The sequence below is a fragment of the Telmatherina bonti genome (assembly GCF_933228915.1).
Source record: "Telmatherina bonti genome assembly, chromosome: 14".
NCBI classification, from domain to species: Eukaryota; Metazoa; Chordata; class Actinopteri; order Atheriniformes; family Telmatherinidae; genus Telmatherina; species Telmatherina bonti.
In genome coordinates, this window is record NC_136612.1 from 26,042,483 (window position 1) to 26,065,005 (window position 22,523).

At 38.4% G+C, this 22,523-nt stretch overlaps 1 protein-coding gene across 1 annotated transcript; it reads right to left on the reverse strand.

The window, feature by feature from the left end:
- Nucleotides 1-697: 697 nt before the first annotated feature.
- On the reverse strand, nt 698-11,343 carry mrtfbb (myocardin related transcription factor Bb). Its single transcript, XM_079253305.1, is given in 15 exon segments — nt 698-1,486; nt 1,583-1,643; nt 1,723-1,831; nt 1,833-1,855; nt 2,027-2,137; nt 2,601-3,491; nt 3,597-3,732; nt 4,071-4,318; nt 5,190-5,330; nt 5,703-5,884; nt 6,113-6,274; nt 6,464-6,539; nt 6,649-6,704; nt 8,050-8,115; nt 11,232-11,343. Coding segments are annotated over 15 exon segments (2,841 nt in total). The 5' UTR covers nt 11,332-11,343; the 3' UTR covers nt 698-1,007.
- Nucleotides 11,344-22,523: the final 11,180 nt, after the last annotated feature.

The window sequence follows — 22,523 nt, forward strand, 5'->3', positions numbered from 1 at the left end:
AAAACTCACTATCCTTTACACCCAGACACATACAGACCATTGCATACATGACTTAACGCTTGTTGACTCTAAGTGTTATTCTCTTTTGTCAATCATGTAATTTGACCTTTGTTATAACAGAAAATCATCAGGGTAGAGATTTGTACTAAGCTGATGTTAGTCAGACAGCCAGCAGATGCCACTAAAATACAATAACATCAAGTTATCTCAGTGTGTGTTTTATTAGTGGATGTTATTGTTATTATTTGTGTCTAGGTTGAGTCTGTAACTTGGCTGAATCTCAATAACTGTGTAAAGAAATCATGAGATGTGTAGACTTACCAAGTACACTGCCAAAAAAAAATTCCTTCAGAAATCACTGACAGACTTTAAAGAAACAAATGAAAACATCTTGCAGACTTACAGAACTGATCAAGAAATTAAAAGATTTTTGGAGTACGAAAGAAAGAAAAGACTTTGATCGATGATCCAGGTTCACCTGGAACACGAATACATTGTATATTTATAGTCTATTATGATACCAAAATCATTCAAAGACTGGTCAGTAAACAACAGAACAACTTTCCGCTGTAAGCAGTGTTTGTTCATCCTTAAAAAGGATCAGGCCATCTTGTCAGTCCTGTTTACATCACACCAAGTGTAATGCTGGGACCAAACCTGGGACTGGTGGACAAAGAGTAATTATTTAAATATAATCAGGCTCACAAATCAGTAAAATAACTTGAGATGGCACTCTTAACATGACTTCCACCTTTAGTTTAACCTGCCAGTACCAGTACCATTTTTCTACAACTTTATAAAACAATCAGTGTTTAAAGTTCTCCAAAGCGTAATTTAGCAACTCATCTCACATTGCATGATCAGGTTATTATTGAGCTGAAATACATGGCCAAAAAAGCAGAGGAGAGTCATAAAAATGTTCAACAGCTCCCACTGTCTCATGGAAACATAAAAATGAAATGGGAATGAAATGACCTAATGGATGTAAGGTTTCACCTTAGCAGGACTCAGTCCCAGTTCAAGTCCAGTTCATGAGAGTCCAGGAAGTCAGAGGAGAAGACGCCCACTGGCACTGATATGTCCAAAGGATTAACACCCTCCGTTGGCACAGACAGAGTTAGATCCAGCCAATCCATACTGTCTGTGGTGGGGGTATTTTGCATGTTCAGAGCAGAAGGTGGCACGTGTTCATTCAAGTCCACATCCATAGTGACCACAGGTGAAATTAATTCCTCCATCAGCTTTAGTCCCTGTGGCTCAGTTTCTGTGCCTAGAGTGCCGTTCAGAAGGGTTCCCAGCTGGTTGTCAGAGGGCAAGGCTGCCAAGCTGTTTGGGGGGTTGAGTGTTGCAGCAGGAACCTGGGCCACCTTTACTAAGGGTGGTGGCCGGGACAAAACAGTGTTGATGGGAAGGGTGGTTACACTGGCTGTCACAGGGAGAGGTTTGTCCAAACTAAGAAGGTCCTGCCTGACGAAAGGGGAGATCTCTGAAAAAGCAAACACACAGAAAGCAAGAATAAAAGAGATGATTAGGGCTTTATCTCCCAAGTTACTAGTGCCAAAATAAATGCAATATTTCTCACCGCCACTTTCAATCAACACATCAAATAGGTCATCCATCTGCTGGCTGGCTGCATCGGGGCCCTGCACAGACATAAAACATCATTAGATGTATTAATGGCAACACTTTTAAAGTCTGTTTTTAAATATAATTAAGGTTTACCTGAGCAGCTGTTAACATGCTGCGCGTCTGTTTAACCGCGTCCTCATATCGGGGTGGATCTTTACTTTTTGACACATGGTTTGGGAATTCTATCTGCTGCAAAAATGACAGGAGATTGGCTGAAACAGGGAGACTGTTTAACAAGCAAACGGACGAGGCCCTTGAATCAGATGAAAACAGGAAGCATCTGATATAAACTTTTATCAATAGGCTTCTTCAGCTACAAAAAAAAACAAACATTTGTACTGTAACAGCATTTCCAAAGTAAAAAAAAAGGAGAAAGCAGAAAAGGATAATCATTTACCTTTTTCCTTGGTCCTTTTGGGACAGCATGGTTGGAGGAGGCTATTGCAGTGCATCTGCCCACCGGGAATGTGTTTAACAATGTTTGTGAATTGGTATTCATACTCCATATCTGCAGAGAAAAATGAAGAAATAAGATGATTAGTGTTAATAAAATGCTTTATTCAGAATTATTATTTGTGACCAAACACATGAATCTGATGGCTGCATTAAAGGAGAGCAGTGGGGCCGGTTTGTTCACTCCTCACTCATCTATGTTTCGCAACACCATGTTTTCATTTCTTTTTGATGCAAGCAGGAAACAATTTTATTGCTCAGCTGTGGCCTCTTATTACTGTGGCAACAAGCGAGACACACTACCCACAAAGCACAGGAATGAATGGTAAATGTGGTAGGTTATGTATATTGGGCAGTGCCATTGAAAACATGGCACCACATTTGTGAGGTGAAAGTTGCTTTGCTGAAAAAAACCCCAGATGATTCCGAATGCATACACGGTTCATCACAGCTGATAGTGATGACTAGTAAGGAGTCAGATGAAGACAGTTCGTGCACACCACTGAGCGCTGTCTTACCGTTGTTAGTTGCTGGGTTTGAGTGCTGCATTGTTGTTGTATTGCTGCTGAGACCTTTATTTTCTGTGGCGCCTGTCCAGCGGTCTGTATGTGGCCTGGGGCTGCGCCGCTAACAGTAGAGTGTGATTCAGTTGCTTTGGCAGGGAGATTCACAGCGACTGCTGAGGCAGGAAGGGATGTGGAAAGGAGCTTCTGAGATCCAGCCTGGAGAGACTGCATGGTTTCAACTTCTGTGACGGTCTGGTGACTGAATATGAATTGACCTGGACTGGTTATATAATTGTGATTTGCGGACTCTTCCTGTTTGACTGGTGGTGACAAACCAGGAGAGCTGCAGGTCCCTGTGCAGTTCGACAGAGTCCTGTTCTCTTCTTTAACCTGGACTGCAACCAGGGGACTAAGCTGAGGTGAAGAGTCCCCCTGCTGACTTCTCTTCTCCACCTCCAGTTGCATTTTCAGCTCCTCTACCAATTTTTGCTCGTGCTCCAGCTTCCTCTTCAGCTCCTTAATCTGTTGCTCTTTCTCATGAAGACGCTTGTCCTTTTCAGAGTCCTTCTCACTGGACGGTGTCTCTGTGAGACATTGTTCATGTGACACTCTGTGTAGGGGGCTTCTGCATGGAGCAGTAAGATTTTGAGTATCAAAAATTAGGTTTGCAGGACTGTCTGTTGTTTGCCTGTCCTCTATCCCCAGATTTGACACTTTTGAAGCTATGACAGAAACAGGAGGGGTTAACTTTGTGTTTTGAGAATGACAAGCTGCTGTCTCCATGGCAGCAACACTCTGCTTGGTAGCGCTCTCCTGAAACAACTTTAACCTCTCTATAAGATCTGTTTTAGTCCCAGAAACAGGCAAAAATCTGAGTTTTAGTTCCATCTTCAACTCAGCAACCTGTAAAGACAAAAGATTATGAGTAATTTCTCCAAATGTTTGTTTACCACTGCAGCATTTCCATGGTTGACATAATCAGACTGTGTCCTGGTTAGAATGTGTCACCTTCATCTCATCCAGATTAACTGGTAAATGACCTGGTTTATGATTTGTCTGGGAGTGGTGAGGCTGTGCAGTGGCAGACAGAGTGTTTCCTCTCTGAAGAACAGCTGAACAGCTGGTTTGTACCTCAGTTGTTGATCTGTTGTCAAAAAAAAAACAAGAAGAAAAGGGAGTGGAGAAGTAAAAGAGAATCAGTCATCCATGTTCACAATGAGTTGCCACTGTGGAAGCTGTGGGAAGGAAATGTTAAGTAATCAGGACAAGAACCAGCTGTTGTTCAACAATGACGACTGACAGCTTTGCAATTGGTGAAATGTGATTTGTTAAAACAAAACAAAATGAAAGCAAACTACAGATCTAGAGACTACAAACTAGAAACTGTACAGAAACATGGTATGTCTACTTTAGGAGGATCATATCTAAGAGAAGGATAATAAATCTGTCAGTGTTTAAGGACAGCGACGACTGGTTCCATACTTGAGATTGGCTGGTACGACACCCTGGTAGTTGTATTGCTGCTGTTGCTGGCTCAGGATCTGGAGCTGCAGAAACTGCTGCTGTTGCTGCAGGAGACGAGCATAAGAGGAGTCCATTGACAACTCACTGAGCTCTTGCTTTTGGTCGGGTGGAATGTACTGATGGTACTTCAACGTTTTCACCCGCGGTTTGGGCTCTTTGCTCCTTTTGCTGCGGCTTTTGTCAGCGGGTAACTTCGCCAAGCTTTGCTGCAGAGAACATCACAGAAAAGCAGCATGTGAAACTGGAGAAAACCATCTGGATGATATTCAATCTCTGTCAGAGAGCTCAGCCCAGTTTATTGAGGACTACAGTTTTCATTTGCCAGAACCAACACTACAAAACTTGGAACCGATACCGCCTTTTTATAGCTTCAAGCACTGAGATGGAACATTGTTCTGACACCTGATGAAAACGACAGGATAAGGAAACGGGTAGTGTAAATATGATCCTTATTGTTTTACCACCTGCAATTACAGGATGTGTGATGCATGAAAATGGCTTGGCATAGGAGCAACAGGTTCAACTGAAACCAGAAACTCAGGCGGTGTTAAACAAGCGTGCATCCTCCAATTTGTCAAATTAATGCCCCTATCATGTTCCAAAGGAAGGAGAGTTCATTTCATTCATATTTCATTCTCAGAGTATAACTGGATTATGACAAATGCATGAGTTATTGCTTTACTCCTGTTCTTTGATGGCTGAGATTTTACCAAGTCTCAATAAGAACAGCTCTGTTATTTAACCCTTATGGGAGACAAACTGTTTTTGGCTCAGATTTAAGTCCCTGGATGTGTGAAATAACTTAAGTGTGCTGCTCTCTGATCTGCCTTTTGCTTGGCCGAACATTGACTTTTCATTCAACCCTAAAGTAATGTGACTGTCGGTATGACATAAAGCAGACTCTGACATCCAAAGAAAACAAGGAAAACCACAAAACACAGATTCAATTAATCATAGAGACAGGCAGTATTGAAGGTCAGTGACATAAGAGCTGACTGTAAATTAGATGTGCAAAGTTTAAGAAACTTAATTTAAGAAAATGTTTTAAATGAATTAGTCATTATTTGGAGTAGTCACCTTCACAAGAACTGGTCCTGAAGACGTGCTGGGTACAATGGTATTTTTAGATTGATGGGATTGCTGGTTAATCTGCTGCTCCGTGGTGGAGACGAGGTTGACTACATCTCTTGCAGACTGTGAGATGAGTGTTGAGGCCTCCTGACAAAAAGCAAAGACAGGGATAAAAAACAAAAACAAAAAAAAACAAAAAACAAAAAGGTATAGTCTACTCATTTATTACAGTGAAACTGCCATGTCTGTTATTTTTATTACTTAAAAGATGGACACCACGACAAGGATAACATAATAAAAACAGCCTGAGAAACATTTTATACTTATAATTTGTGTATAAAGTAGATTAAGTCTAATTTAATTATAAAATCTTGTTTTTTTGCACAAATGAACATTTTAGGATTGTTAAGTTATCGAATTAATTAGGAATACTTGTTGGTTCACTGGTGGGGACTAATCATGTTCTTTAAACCAATGACTGATCAATGATGAGTTTAAGTGTTTAAGGCACTGTGGTACCTGTATGGCGGTGTTCAAGTTAGAGGAAGCGTCAGTCGCTACAGACTCCTGTGGAGAGGCCAGGGTGGTGCAGGGAGGTTCTTGGCTGCCAGGATGTTGAGGTGATGATGCATCACTGCCGTCCTCATCAAAGTTATAAACATCTGAGGGATTTGGTGTCCTAGACTGATCTGCCTGATCGCCTGTAGGATCAGCATCAGCGATAGGAAAGTCTGTATTATAAAATATTTTGAGGATAACTACGAGGTGAGAAATGAAGCAACTGTGAAACTGAATTTTGGCATTTTGATACATGTTTAAAGTATTGCCAAACACTGATGAATGTATACCTGATGCATTGACAAGGTGGCTTGAGCCAACCTTCAGGCTAATTCTGTACATTTTAAACAAGTAAGTTGATTAAGGTCTACCTTCTACAAGTTTTTCCACATCAGAGTCAACAGGCAGGATTTTCTTTTCGACCAGCTCCATAGGTCCAGGACGCTGGGCAATTTTCTCATTGAGATCATCAGCCAGTCTGGCTCTCTTCAGTTTTATCTGCATGGCCTGCAGGGATGGCTCCACCTGGGTTTCTGATAAACACAAAGATGATGTTCACTTATGATTTGGCCAGCATCAGTCAGACTCTCGACTGGTTTGTCATTGTGACTCACAGCAGGCTCAGACCGACCTATCAAACAGCCAGTCAACCTCCGAACTATTTATGCAGAAAAATGATTAAACAAGTAATAACAAGTGAAAATAGCACTTTCAAGGATTACCTTGCAGGATATGTAAACGGACCAGCTCAGAGCGCTTCGGCCTGCTGCAGAGTTTGTGCTTTAAAAAATTCCCAGTCTGTTGAAAAAAGAGAAGTTTTATCTAAATTTTCTGGTGACTTAGTTTAGATGAAGACATACATATTCTTGGTCAATTTCAAAGCTAAAAACACAAGTTAGTGTCTTACCCTGGCTCTCTCCAGGCTGCGAATCTTCTCATGAAAGACAGCAGGTGCTTTCAAAGCTGGCAAAGTAAATTTTCTTTTAGATTCTTTTTTTCTTTTGTCTTGTTAGACATTAAAAAGCTGTATTTGATTTAATTTTCACCTCTTTTTTTTTTTTTTTTTTTTTTTTTACTATTAGTGGTTGAAAAGATATTTTCTTTGTCTAAAGGTACACACAACAAGACACAACACAGAACAAGCTAGTAGATATTCCTACAACTATAAACTACCGAAAATACACTATTCCACATAGACGTATTCAAGTGGCATCCTGAAGTTATTATATTGTTTCCTCAAAGATACGTGTAAAATTTTTGCATTTAATTTTTGCAAGAATGTACAGATAAGTGATGAACTTCATTTGCATTGTACTTATACTGGTTATTAACACTAATGCTTTGTGTGCAATACATTTTCATATGATTATCATAAGAGTAATATTTTTGTCTTTGCTGCTCTTCAAGAAAGTTCGATTCAATAGCAGAAGTTTATGGGAATCCAAAAGAAAGCATCAGCTCTACATGCTCAAAAAGATTGTTCCATTCTGCGGCAAATTACTCTCTGATCACTAATAATAAACTCATCCTGCTTTCGCTGAGGTCTGACTCATCAACTGGTCACCTTTGATATAAGGGCTCTTGTTTAGTTTAGGGATACACTGTCCATGGGGCACTGTAAGGAGTGTGTCAGAGGAGTGTAGCAAAACATTCTTGCTCATTACTTTAACTTCACTGCATAACTATCATGAGCCTGTAAGTGTAGGAGCAGCAGAGTACATAGTGGAGAATGTCCTGGGAGGTTTGCGTCTCGGCCACGGTTGGCCAAGCTACAAAGAGGGTAAATGACCTCCACTGAGGGCCCAGTAGCTGACTCATGTGGCTGTGTGGAGTTAGAGAAGAGCAGAACACATCTCCACAGGAAGCTTCTCAAGTCAAAGCAGGGTAAGAGACAGAGGTGTGTCTTTTTCTTACACTAGCTTTCCAGATATCAGCAGGAGTTTGTCACACTCTCTGCTTGTCTTTTATTGGTTTCATGTTGTCTTAGACATGATGTTCATCCAAGAGAAGAGTGCAAAAGGACTGAATCTGGTAAAGTTTTGCAACACAAAAGGATGACGTAAAAAAAAAAGTTTTTTCAGGTCAGACAATGTATTTTTGTTAGGCTTATTAGTACAATGAAACAACTACAATATATGCCACACACTTTATATTGTGTCTCATTTTGCTGTTCTGATGGCTCCCTAGATTTTGGACATGCAGATTTTATTCATTTTGTTAGAGTCATATTTTTTTTATATTAGCAGCCAACAGTAAAAACTTATTAGCAGCAATGCATTAGAGTTGTACTTGGAATAGCAATACTTACGTGGCATGATACCTTGATCCACAAGCTGCTCCCGAGTTCTCCTCTGCTGCAGACAGAGTTGAAGAACTATGAGAGAACAGAGAGACACAGAGGTCAGAGTTAAACATTTACCACTTAGAACCAACTCATGTGAGTCACCACACAATCTTCTCAGATTTTAAACTACCAAACCTGTAAACCTTCAAATGAAACAAAAGTACTTATTATTTCTCAATCAATATGCTGCCCTGAAGGTATAACAGTAAACCCTGCTCACCACCACAAACTATTTATTCACTTCCTGTATGGTTGAGCTGGACTTGTGAGTAGCGCCGCAGTTAGTCCTGAACAGTGTGATTGGCTGATTCCTTCCTAATGACATGCAATATTTCTGTGGGTTGCAAATGCAATGAGAAAAAAGGCAACTCCAGAACAGGATACAAGTATATAAAAGAGGGATTAACGTCAGGGCTACAGTTACAAAAATGAGAAAATCTGGTTTTAGTCAAGTCACTTGTGTCCGTTTAACAAAAATTGTTTTTATAACGTAATCTTGCTCTGGATGGATGAGCAGCGATTGGTTATATTACTGTGAAACATCAAAGGCATGACTATCTTCCAGGCGAAATAGTTGAGTTTTGCATCTGAGCTTCACATAAAGCACTTGGATGGTTCTCTGTGGTTTTTTTTTTCCTCAAAAATGTAAACTCCAGTAAGATCCTAGTTTAAACATGTATAAACAAGTGAGCGTGGACATGCTGCTTCAGTAAAATAAGACAGAGGATTGCAGAAAAAAAAAGGAGAGGGCAATGGGTGATTGTGGTGAATGAGGCAGTGGCGTGAGGTACAAGAGGCCCTTATCATAACCACTGTAGTGAAGTGCAGTCTGCTTAGCTCCATTTACTCAGTGGCTTGAGGGAAACAGCTCCCACTCACACAAATACAGACCTGCTCAATTCTCCTGGGAAAGGCGCTGCGTCCGAACAAGCCTCTGTGACTCACATGAGCAAAAATAAACTGGGCAGCTGTGAGAACAAGGCCTGGGAACCATGAAATTTTGGGGCAGTTAAGGGGGTGGGATCTCTGCTTGTATGAGGAATCAAGGAGGATGTTCATGGGCTTTGACTGGTGGGCAAGGAAACCCAGAGTGACAAGAGCTGGGGTGGAAGGCTGAGTCCACTCTCACAGAAGCCCATCAACTCCACAACAGAGAACATAGTGTGCCTGCTCCACCCGCTGTGTTTCCTATTACAAACTCAGGCCATGGGGGGTTATGTTCACCTTGAGACTGATAATACCAGATTATAAAAGAAAAATAGCTATTGGTTTGTCTCAGTATTTATATCCACTGTAACTTGGAAAGAATGCCACAAGCAAGAACATTTATGAGTGCATACGACTACATATTAATAATATCAAAAGCTGCCTTCCAGCACCAGAGGAGAGAATGCAGGGTTTAATTTGAGACCCACTATGGGGGTACAATTTATGCCCGGGGTCCTCCTCTTCAAGTTGTGTCATCTTGCGCTCAGTCTGAACCCTGGCTAACCTTTCTGTGATGCAAACTGGCTCCGTACTCCAGCTCACCAACAAAGCGTAAACAGAGGTTATAAAGAAACGCAGAGAGGGGGCTCGGCTGGAATCCTTGTCTACTGATGTAATCTCTAATCTCAGACCAATGTTGTTCTCAGCAAATCATCCCTGGAGGTCTCCCATCAGTCCTTTGACTTTATTTGATTTTTTTTTTTTTTTTTTATTTTTTTTTTTAGATTTTGGTCCCCCTTTGAAATAGTAAAAATAAAAACTGGTGCTCACCAGACAAAGCTGAATTTAGTTTAGACCAACACTGGGTTGTGTTGACTTTTGCTGCTATAAATCCTGAGACTATAAACATTTCAGAAAAGCTGGAGGCATTCATAACCAGAGATATATTAAAGCACAACTTATCAGATAATATTAGTTTAGCAAAACATCTTATATGATGCTAAAAGTCAACTTAGATTAAATGGAACTGTAATATTCTGTCATATTGTAAAAGGAAACAGAGACTGATGACAGCCAACTTTCACTGAATAGAAAGCATCTCCAAACTTAATGTTTTACTTGTCAACAAAAATGGCTCTAACAATAATGCAGTTAACCCTCAGGTAAACACACAAAAAAAACCATTTATTGTGACTGCTTATTAATCAAACCATATAAATAATAATAATATTAATTTCAGTGCTCAGCGCTGTCAATAATTTTTAATCATAGTAAATCTGAAAAGAAGCTGTAGCTGTTTAATACCATATTTGATGTCAATATAATTTCCCACATGATTAAAATAGAGTTGAATAGAATTATATATATTTTTTCATCAGAATCAAAATAACTTAAAAAATGGATCCACGTTTAAAACGACACATAAATATATTACTTCGCTCCCAATAAGTGGGTGTGTTGTCAAACTTTATATAGCACATAAACATTGTCATGTCCAAAATATATTAAAAACACAGAAATTAAATATAACCCTCATGAAGGCTCCAATGGAAAGCAGCATATATTTATATATTTACATTAAAAATATTTTAATTGATATAAAAACAAATGATGGATACTGTGACATACTTTGCATCTCACTATAGAGGTGACAGGAGCATTAACATTTGCCTTGCAGGTGCTGTAAGGGAACCAGAATCTACAAAAGGACAAAGTCACCAGAAACAACTCTGTTCATTTTTGCTTCATTACTCATGCTCTAGTTTAAGAAAAGTACTTTGCTGGTGTTGAATGCAAACAGGAAAGATTAAAAATATGCAAATAATGAGCAGAATCTTGATCAGCAGCATATCTGGCTATTGCTCTTCATTTGAAAGAAGCTTACTGTGTGCACACAAATTATAAGAGTGAAGTCATGCTTATATCATGTGACAAAAACTTCAACATAATTCCAAAGAAAGCTAATATAAACATGTAAAATGTAAGCTCACAGTTTTCCTTTCAAAATTCTTATGGAAACGTTTAGTCACCGGTAAGAATGAGTGTTGTCATGAAGCTTCTTTGTGTTAGTAAAACTTCTGTACTTCAAGAAGTATCAGTAAAAATGAACAAGTATGAGAAAGATAAAGAAAAGGGGGACAGGGGTTCCACTCTACGGATGTAAATGCAGTAAGAAATCAAAATGAGGCGTTAGAAGTAGGTTATTGAAAAAGAAGCACCTGATTTGAATTTACCCCTGCAGATTGAAGGGGTCTCCACATCAAGGCAGGCCATAGAGGACAGTGATAGTTTGCTTGGTGGCCAGTTCTGGAGTCCCATGGAGCGATGAGGCCAGTGGTTATCACAGAGAGGGAAGAAAGACCCGGCTCTGACTGAACGGCAGCTGGTTCGCTGTGTTTCTGCCTCTCTGCTGGCCTCAGTGGGGAAACTTTGTGTATGCGTGTGTTAGAATGTGTGAGTGTATCTTCAACGTCAGGAGGAGGGATTAAAGTGCTGCTCATATTAACCCTCACTGGGTCACATTTCTCCACTCACTTTGGAGTTCAGCACGAAACCACAAAAAAAGTTGATCAAAACAAGCTGTTTGGAAGTGTAATTATGCACATATCCACAAGATACAGCATGAATGTCGAAATTTTGTTAAGTAACAATGACAGGAACACACACTCTGCGTCCTTAGGGACACAAGTTATGAGAAGTTTTTACATGTATGATGATAGTTTTTATTGCTGTTTCCCAGTGCAAAACCACTGATTTACAGCAATGTTGGTTTCACATGAGCTATTCTACTGAAGTGAATACATCTGCACTATTACTTACATATAAAGAATGTGATTTAAAAACAACAACACAAAGGAACAGCTGATCCAAAAATGTGCTTAGTCTTAGGCAACGGTCTTGGTTAGATGTCATTTGTGACTACGATCACACTAACAGGAAATGAGATAACGGTGAATTACACTAATTATCGTGAGCTCTGTATGTCTACTGGATCAGGATGGACATTGAAGGGAGCTTGTGATGCCAAAGATGATCTGATGTCAAGGTGAAGACATAGGTACTTTCAGTCCTCCATGTTTTTTTTATTTATTTTTTTTTTGTCATGTGTTTAAATAGATCAATATATGCTAAGGAAGACTGGACTGCTGTGTTCTGGACAAATAATTTCTACTTGTTGTGTCTAGAAATATGCATATCAAACAGTGTGTGACAGGGAAAATATGGCTAAGATAATTGAAGGGGACAGATTTAGGCACAATGACAGTTAACTGCTGGGATTATAATGGGAAGCAATATGTCAATGAAAAATATGTGAGTTGTAGGAGGAGCTTTAGGAATGTGGAAAAAGATTTAGAAGAGTGTTTCATAGTCTTTAAATACACAGAAATCCAATGTTTGAAGAAACAAAACAACAGATTTTATTCATCTATTCTGTCTCTCAATCATAACCTGCTATCTGCATATGAATCTTCACTGCTCTATAATGGACACACAGGCTAAGCAATGCTGTTTCAAATTAATACAGGCAATTCAGAAGTTATATCTCTGGAAATAAGCACCAATGCAACTTCTTAAGACTGCTCACAAAAATTTAGATTCAAGTCGCCATTTTCATTGAATCTAGAATCTTGACAGTTCTGCAAAAACTTCACCATTTACTATTATTGATAGGAATTAGATTATTACCACATTAATTAAAATTGTTTCCATATGTACAGCTGTTTATTCTGACATATGACAACATAATAACTCTTTAAACAGTGTGAGTTTTCATTTGTAGCTGTTAAGCTCAGTAATGTTGTTAAAAGATCCTACAACAATCCAAAAACATTTTAGCCTCTAGAGCTCCAGCTCTGTGCATCTCCAGATTCACTCCAGACTGTGTTCTTAGGCAGTGTTACACACTAACTCACATAACATGCTACTGCAAACCAATCTACAGAGATTGGTTAATTTAACCTTCAAACCCTAATTGTCTGGTCTTGACTGTTTACTGCCCACCAGTGCACAGCCATCACATGGCACACAACACTTCTACTGCATCCGGAACAAATTAAGCAAAGCCATCAAAAACAAGACATTTCTTAAAATTGTAACAAAGAGATTACAAGGGAAAGTGCTGAGTGAGGGGAAATAAGAGGGGTACGTATTTGAGAGCATAGCCAAGAACTGACAGTTGGATATGCAAGGTCAAACCCTGTACTTATAGAGTCCATATTATTAAAATGGCTCAATTTGGAGAGGAAAGTAACACTTTGAATTTATGAAGGAGGGAGAATGTTACCACTCTTCAGTGCATACCATGCCAAAGCCTCTTATTAATGGCTTGGGTAACATGCTGTTTTTGAACTGACGGACTGAAAAGAGAGACAAGCATTAAGGTCTTTCTTGTGTTTGCATAAGCTGTAACAGAGGAGCATAGGCCTCCCTAAACTCCTCCAAATAGAAAATAGAAAAGAAATGAACAGTGTTCCAGCTAAATTTATAGCTGGAAAACTTGTAAGTCAGGCTTGTTCAGATGTTTCCACATCACGCAATCACCACTTTTCAGCCTTTTCAGTCAACATATGCCAAATTGTCATCAGTTTCATTACTTTAGACAAACCTTCCTGCATAACTTTCAAGTTCTTGTCTTATAATAACCCTCTTAAACATGAAGTTGTAACTTCATTTTTAATATCCTCGCTTTCTGTCTGTACTTACACACTGGCACCAACAGACACTTGTCATACTTTATTTGTTCCACATGTGTCCAGAATTACACTTTAATGTCACCCAGTAATTCCCGTATGTAATAAATTATATTGAGCAATTAAAGATAATGACTTCTTGCTGTCTTATTGAGAATACGATACTGTGACAGAAACAATTACTCTAATTCTTATGGAGGTACAGACAGATAGTTTCAGTAATAAATCATGAGTAAAAAAGTCAGTCTCACAACAGTGTAGAATAGTTTAGCAGTATATGCATAACAAAGCTATTTTCCCAAGAAAAACTCTGATTTCTGTGGCTGATTAGGCTGTGATTATGGGTTGGTTTCCAAAGTCAATTTTGATCTAATTCCTTACTTCACTCCACAAACAAATCATTGACAAAGTTTGTTTTTACACTGTGGCCTTGCTCTTAAATGGCCAGTGTATAAATGTGTCACCAAACTCTGATATTTGACCTTATGTGCGTCCTCACATTCTTCACCATCCCTGTAGCTGTGTGTAAGGCCTTGTTGGACATCAGCAGTTTGACTGGAAAAAGCAGAAATGAATATCAGTCGTTTACAGTTCATCACAGAGAGATTTTCATATGCTCCTAAAGTAAAGTAAAAACTGGCCTCACACAATGTTTAGGTAATGAAGTAAAATAAATAAATACTTAGAAACTGACCCTCAGATTGACTTATGCTGGTGTATCTGAACATCATTATGGAACCATGCATAACTATGTGTTTTTGTTTTAAAGCATCTCTCAGCTGCATGCTATCAAGACTTCAGAGTTACAGACTTTGGAAAGATCAAGTCTCTAAGGGGAGGTGTCCTGACATCTTGGTGATGGAGCCTTAAGAAGCAGGATGTGAAGCAAACTTCATGCATCAATATCATTCATGTATTTTTGCATTTTCATGACACATTAGTGCATTCCTTTCAGTCTATTTAATATGCTTGAATCCCTCTGTGACGTTACTTTAGAACATTTTTTTGGATTGATACATTCCCATAACGTCACATCTTGTGTTTATAACACCACCACGTGATACGAATGTTATGGCATTTAGCTGAAACTAAGCTGCATGTTCTATTTTCTTCGCATTTTTAAGGACAAAAAAAGTATGCAATTGAAAAATATGATCATTTGTTTTCTACTAAGTTTCCTGAGATCCTTTTTAAATCTGGCTGAGCTATAATCTTGCAGTGGTAAGAAAGTGCACCACAACCCCATCAAGCTGACAATCTCATTAGACTCTTCTTGACCTCCTTGGACAAATTATGCTTCTACTTGAAAATCCACACTTTTCCCCCAGATAAAGTTTCTTTGATCATCAAAGAAGTCATTAAAATCAACTCCCTTGTGAGGATTCAAACCAGTGCACATACTTAGATTTACTAAATCATGCTTAGCTTACTTTTGCTTTGAGTTCAGAGTTAAGGTCAAAAAACATTTTACAGCAAAAAGAGTTTGGCTTTCATGACATAGGAAGAAAAACATGAAAGATAAAACTACTCAAAAGGGCAGAGGCATTTAAAAAAACACTCTCAAAGGATTTAGCAGTAACTCTGTCTTTTGCTGATGGTGCCTGCTGATGGGCACACTGTAATCAAGTTCAGGTGGGTCGTGATGAAGGAGACATTCATATGGGCGCTTTCAGCTCATGGAAGTATTTCCTACAAAACCCAAAGTGCGTCAAATTCCTAGTGGATTTTAAGTGGGGTGTTTCCAGGAAGGATCTCATGTGGGGCTGGATGAGAGCCACATTAAAAGTAATCTAGGTGCAGGTATGAAGAGAGGACAGCTTGCCCCCTTAACACGCTCCTCATTTGGCTTGTGCCAATTTGTCAGATTCAATAAAACAGATTTAGTGTAGAAAACACACGTGTTGCAACTTGCATCTGTGCTGCTGCCCCCAAAACAGATGTCTGGTTTAATCAAAGGTTTGCATCTGGTAATCAAAGGTTAACTCAAAGAGTCAGGTGTTAGGAAGAGGATGACTGATTGCATGATTACTAAACAGTGGCAGCTCAAGCCTCATAACTTACTTATTTGTCATCATAGTGGTGAAAAGTCTGGGTTGCTGCCAATATTATCATAAATAAAGGCATGAGTGGATCATATTAAACCTGGATCTAATTTGAAACAATATATCACAAGTGTGCATTTATAATACAGCGTGCATCAGATGTTTCTGGCTGTGCTGCTAACATCAGCCTTTAAACGGACAGGGATGTAAAAATCACGAATATATTGAGAGTTTCTACAAGCTGAGGAGGCTGCAAGGGAGTCTACACATCACTCACTAGCATCAAATCCCATGCAGGCCATTGCAGATGGTGGGAAAGGCGAAGGGAAATCCCTGTAGACCTCAAATTTTCTTTGAAGTTGTGTTACTAACAGCAGTTGCGAGAGGCTAAAAGAGGCCGGCATATGGCAGCTTTGGCCACATCAAAATCATCACCAAAAACATGCAGTTAATCACACTTTTCAATGGCTACTCATAGCTGCTTGCAGAAAAATGGTATCAATACTTCCTAATGCATTACTTAAAGCACATGTTAAGGATGGACTTTATGAGATGAGTTAAATTACCAGGGTGATCATTTCATCACATTCTTTCTTATATTTCAACCTCATGAATCATGTTTATGGGCAACAAAACTTTGCAAGAAAGTTGTTTCTGTGAGGATTTTGCAGATTTTTCCTCCACCATTGTTGGTTTTCACCAGGCGACACTGCTTCCCTCCATCCACAATCCTGCATAAAGGTTTAAATTTGTGATTCTAAATTGACAGTGGGTGTGGATGTGGGTGTGAAAATCTAGTAATGTCCATGTGCATGTGGTGGAATGGCCACTTGTCTGATTCATAAATTGGCTCTTGTCAAATGCGACCTGGCAATGATGCAGTCCCTCATGACCCTCAAGAGAATAAAGTAGGTGTAGCTAATGGATAAAAATATGGGCCTAGATTTGTCCATCTGTTGTACTAAATTTAATTTACACCAATTAACAGAGATGCTATTAATAGCTTTGCCAAATATATTATTTTCCTTAGCATGAAAATAAGAGTGGTAAAGGATTTGACCATCAACTTATGTTTGATCAATTAGTTTCATTAACTAAAGTTTTTTTTTTATCTGTTGTTGGTTTGTTTAAAATGGGCTCATAGTGCTGCATGAGTTGGGTGCTGCGTGAGTTGGGTGACCAATGCTAGATTCAGCAGAAGTACAAAAATCTTGCAATGAAAACATACACAGCATTTTCCAGTGATTAACTCAACACTTTCAAACAGCCTCAGACTGTGCTGCTAAAAATAGCTTACAGTATAGTCAAAGCAAGCTGCTGAATGAGAGGAAAAATGTGTGTGTCTGGCGTAAAACGGTATCCCCATAAAAAAAAAGGGTACACCTACAGCAAAGGATATGCAGTTCTGTCACACTTCCCCTCTGACATTCCCTGATTTCAACAGCCATAACTTTCCCGTAAGGCTAATAAACCCTCCAGTGGCTGTTACTCAGCACAGTTGCACAAAACGCGTATGCTCCCCTCTCCCCTCATTGTTGGACCCAGACAGAAATGTGCTTGGCAGGGGGTCGGTTGGGGGTCAACCACAGACAAAAATAACCTCGTTTGCTCACTGGCATTCTGCAACTTATCGTGTTGCTCAGAAAGCCAGACAGGGACTCTGTGTTTTGGTGGAACATAATAGATCTCTGAGACCATGACACTGATACTGTATGCTGTTTGGACGGCAGCTTCCAGAGAGCAAACATGGCTGCAGAAGACTTCCTGTTTGCCACTATACACACACACACACACACACACACACACACACACACATATATATATATATATATATATATATATATATATATATATATGTACAGAGTATATTACATCAAATCTCCATTTTTTAAATTTTCATTTTAACTCCTAATATTTTATATTAAGTTTTTTATAGTGTTACACTTTATTTGTAACAGCCACAGGCATGTAGCTTTGCCTCAAAAGTTTATGCTTACTGTCCGCTAGACTTTAAAAGAAACCTGGATTTTTTGTGTAAGGATGTGTGTGTGTGTACAAACTCATGTGATGTCATAAACAAATCCTGAGATTTGTGGAGATCCTTGTGGTAAAAGAAGTAATTACTCAAAATTACTGTTAATGCACCAGACTTGCACAGAGGCAGGGTGGCACCGCATAACTTTTCCATGCCTGAGTGGAAAGTCAAAAATGTCCTGCCTTACACTGGATCAAGTATTAGGACTCAGTTTTGTTGCAAAAATAACATGGTATGTTGAATCTCTGAACAATTCTTATACTCTTAGAATATTAACAATGAATAAATAATAACAAAAGAAAAATCGTACATCAAACCTGCGTTTTCCTTTTTAACTTTTAATTTACTGTTCGGTCAACTGTTGTAAACAAAATGCAGACCAAAGACCAAAGGAGTCTCAGTTATCACACCTCCTGGCCTTCATTTTATCATTCATTTTATTCCATTAGCATCCATATTCAACAGATTGTGTCTTACACAACATTTTCTGAGACAAGCTATGTCATTCAGGAACAGCAAAACGTTCATCCATCCATCCATTTTCTTCACCGCTTGATCCAATTCAAGGTCACGGGAAGCAGCAATCCCCCAGCAATCACTGGACGAGAGACAGGGTAAAAGCAAAACATAGACAACTTTATTCATATAAGCAGCTGTGTTCTTTGCCACTTGCAAATGGACTGCTATAAACAAAGTAGTTCCATTTTAGTTTGAATGAATAGAAAATCTTCATGAACTGCATAATAAAATGCCCACCATCATCACAGGCAAGTGGTATGCATAACATTTTTCGTCCCCACAAAAATATCAGGAATAATATTTGCTCATTGGAATAACAGGTAAGAATAACAGTGTAACCATGGTTTGTGCCTCAAGAGACGGACAGTCAGAGCAACAGAGTTGAGGAACACAGTCCAGACCACAGGGAGGAATTAACTGCTCTATAAATCCCAGAAATATAAAGTATGCACTGTTCCTCTCAGTTAGACTACATATCAGTTGATAGCAGTGCAAAGTGAATTAAAAACCAATGTTATTTTCAACTGAATATTTATGACTAAATCAAAGATGTGAAACACATTCATGAGAGAAATGATATGATGCATTACAGCTGAGAACTGGAAACTATAGGCTTACCTAAATATCGGAGAGACAATAAAAGGGAGCTTTTTTTTTTTTTTTTTTTTTTTTTTTTTTTTTACGTCTGTCAGATTTGCTTCTTCTATTCATCTATTGTCATCTCCCTGAAACTGATTTACTTCCTGACTCCACTCTGGGAAACAGTGAAGTTACCCTGATTACAGACATTTCCTTCCTCCACCATTTGCAGCAATGCCTGGAATTGCTGCACTATTTACTCAGGCCCGAAGCAGTAAACTGCAGATCCCACACCCACATGGCATATGCATCACGGGCTACAAAGGCCAAGGGTTCCTGGGAGAGTAGTTCTTCATCATTCAGACAGAAAGAGAAATGTTATTTTTCACAAGAAACACTATGCCATCAGATAGCCTAACAATATTAGGTGGCATTTCTCAGGTTTATGTTTTGGTTGAATATGCGATGCTGCTGTGGGACTTTTTGGATTTCATTTACAAATCTAGGCCTCTCTAGGGAGCATTATTTAGTGTGGCTCCCCTAAAACCCCACTTTCTCCCACAGCTCATTATATTTACCCAACTCTGGTGAACTTGAAAACCAGAAGAAAACTTTGAAACTGTCCTGCAAAACTGTGTTCAGTAATAGGAGATAAAAACATTTAGGTTAAAAACAAATATCAAATCATTCCTTGCTATTTTTATTTACTGAGCTGACAAAGTTATCTGAACTAGCACAAACTGAAACTTAAAAGACACAAGGTTTTAGGCATGTCTTGGTAATAGAAAATGTAAGAATACAAATGGACATGATCTACTGGTTATTCTCATTTTTATTAATTTATTTTTAAGTAAAATTATTTTGAGGTATGGTTTAAGAAAACAACTTGTTCTGCAGATGAGTGAAACAGCTGCATGCCGTCCCTGTGAGTTATAGATATTGCCAGGAGTTGCAACTTTAAAACAAAACTGGACTTTTTGTAGAGGTCATTGTTTGTGAGTTTTACCAGAAGGGGGCACTAAGAACTCAAGTTTCTTTCCTATTTATTAAGTAGCTTGGACATAATAAAATGTTGTCATTATGTATAGGTATATGAGATAGCAATATTCCTACAAGCAATATCTAATGAAACCCGTAATACAAATACAAAATCCTGGCACATAACCCACCTCGGTTAAGAAAAGACATTGTATTTTTCTGACCCACATAATCAGTAACAATACCTCATTTCATCTACATGGCCCAGGTCCATATATTTGGCACATCCTTCCTGCGCCATCATATTCATAATACTTCGTTTTGCTATATTATCTTTCAGCCAGCGGTGGATAGATCCAGCAATTCATTTAAATATTTAATACCGTCTACATAAAATCATGACATCCCCTAGGAAAGATCTTCTCTCTGAAATCATTATAATGGAACAGTAATGTTACGACAGCATTTGTGGAGGTGTAGGTATGTTCAAAACATAACAAATCTCATTCATTTAAATTACACTGCCATCTGGTGAAATACAACTGCCGTACAGAAGAGGCCCTCAGCCATTTTCAACAATTACAACTCACATTTTTTTCTTCCTGATAGGCAGAGGAAAAAGAAGGAAGCCATTATCGCTGCCCTGTTTTTACTCAGGAGGCATAAGTGTTCCTCACAGTGACACGTAATGAGTGTAGCAGGATATGGCAAGCAATGATACATTTTATGAAGACTAAATATGGAGTGAAAACCACAAGCCGATGCAGTGAATTAAAAAAACAAAAAAAACAAAACAGTTTAGCTATTCATTAAACTCAAATTTAACAACACATTAGTAAAATTTCCATTAAAAACAGCATGAAAAGGGCTCAAGTTGTGTCAGGAGAGAATCAAAAAGAAGAGCACATTAACTGTGGACAGAAGCACAAACAACCAGATGGCGATTCTTCATGCTGAGAACTCTGGCAGCTTCAGGTAAAACTTCTTCAAACTGTCCTGTCAGGCCAACTTATCAATAGTTTTCAGCCCATTGGTATAAAATGAGGTGCAGCTGAGTAACCTTACCTATGATGGAGTGGTGACTTGTCCAGGGTGTATCATACCTCTTGCCCAAAGATTGCTGGGATAGGCTCCAGCTTCCCTGTGACCATTAATTGGACTAAGTGGTTTAGAAAATGAATGAATGACTAAACTTATATTTTCTAATCTGGGAAACATTAAGAACTCAAGCATTGGATTCAGTGTAAAATGTTTTGTAATACTAAAACAACAGAAAACTTTTCTGTTCTCGGGTGATTTTTTTTTCCACGTTTAATTTTTCAACTTCACTGTCATAATTTACATTAGCAGGCAAAAAGGGAATTAAGTTTTAATGGAGAATTAGTGTTACAATCAGTCTGTTTAAACATAATCTATTAATCTAGTGAAGTTCGGTCTTTCAAAAGCTCATCCTTCTTAAAACATCCGAAACCTGCAAATAATAAAAAAAGACAACCTGTATGGCACTTTAAACTAGTTACAATAAACAAATGAACATAAAAAACAGTTCAATGAAGAAGCCAATAAACTTCTTATTTCTATAACATGCCACAGGGATTACACACAAACAGAAATTTAATCAGAAACCAAAAGGAGCACTGAAGTGTTAATGAGTAATAGCTTGTTACTTGGCTCCTTTGAATTTAGTTGGCTAAATCTGAAGTGTTGCTTCTTTATCACACAGAGATAAATTTAAAATCCTTATGTCCATATGCCTGCTTTCAGCTCTGCCCCCAAAATGAAGTCACAGGACTGTGATAATATTAGTTAGTTATTCTCTCTGTTGGAAGCAAATTTTTGGAGTGAATCCAGCACTATCATACAGGACGGTACTGCTATGAAATATCCAAGTACTTTAAAAAACAAGAGTTTATGAGGTAGCTATGATCAGAAAAACTGCTTTTAAATATACGGTTCCTCCATTTATTCTCACTTTTAAATACTATCTTGCTAAAGTATGACGCAAGACTTTATGCTTTTTCAGAAATGATAAAAAACATGGATAAATGTCAATTTCTCTCAGCACGCTTCATTGTATTAATATATAAAACAAAAAGACAAAGCACATCAGTCCGGCGCATACTGAGTTATAGCTACATGCTTTAAAACTACTAAGGAACCAGAAAAAGTCACAATGTAACAGTGTTGTGTTCTTAAATAAACTTAAGATCATTTTCAGCTAAGTATTGATGTTAATCATTCTGCTGTGTGGCTACATATGTGAAAAATGGTGTAATGTATACAATATTGGCAAATGCAACATTGAAATTTAATGTTTAACAATGTTTTAAAATGTAATAAAATACTTCTCTAAATGGCTGACTGATGGCTGATAAAGGGTATAACATTCATAAAAGTTGTACATCATGGTACATTTATGTCATTAATTATATAAAGAGCAGAAGAGGTTATTTTATCAGTGGTTTAAACTTTAATAGAAATCAATGAAATTCATAGAGCTAATTTGTATGATTTTAATGAATAATGTAAGAATATAATGTAATGTAAGAATAAATGCTAATCTGGGTTCTGTTACAGTTCAAAGCAGAGCTTACAAAAACTCCAGCTCTGAGAAACACTGCTCATTTGAAATAAGCTTTCTATGTGCAGCAAACATCATGCAACAAC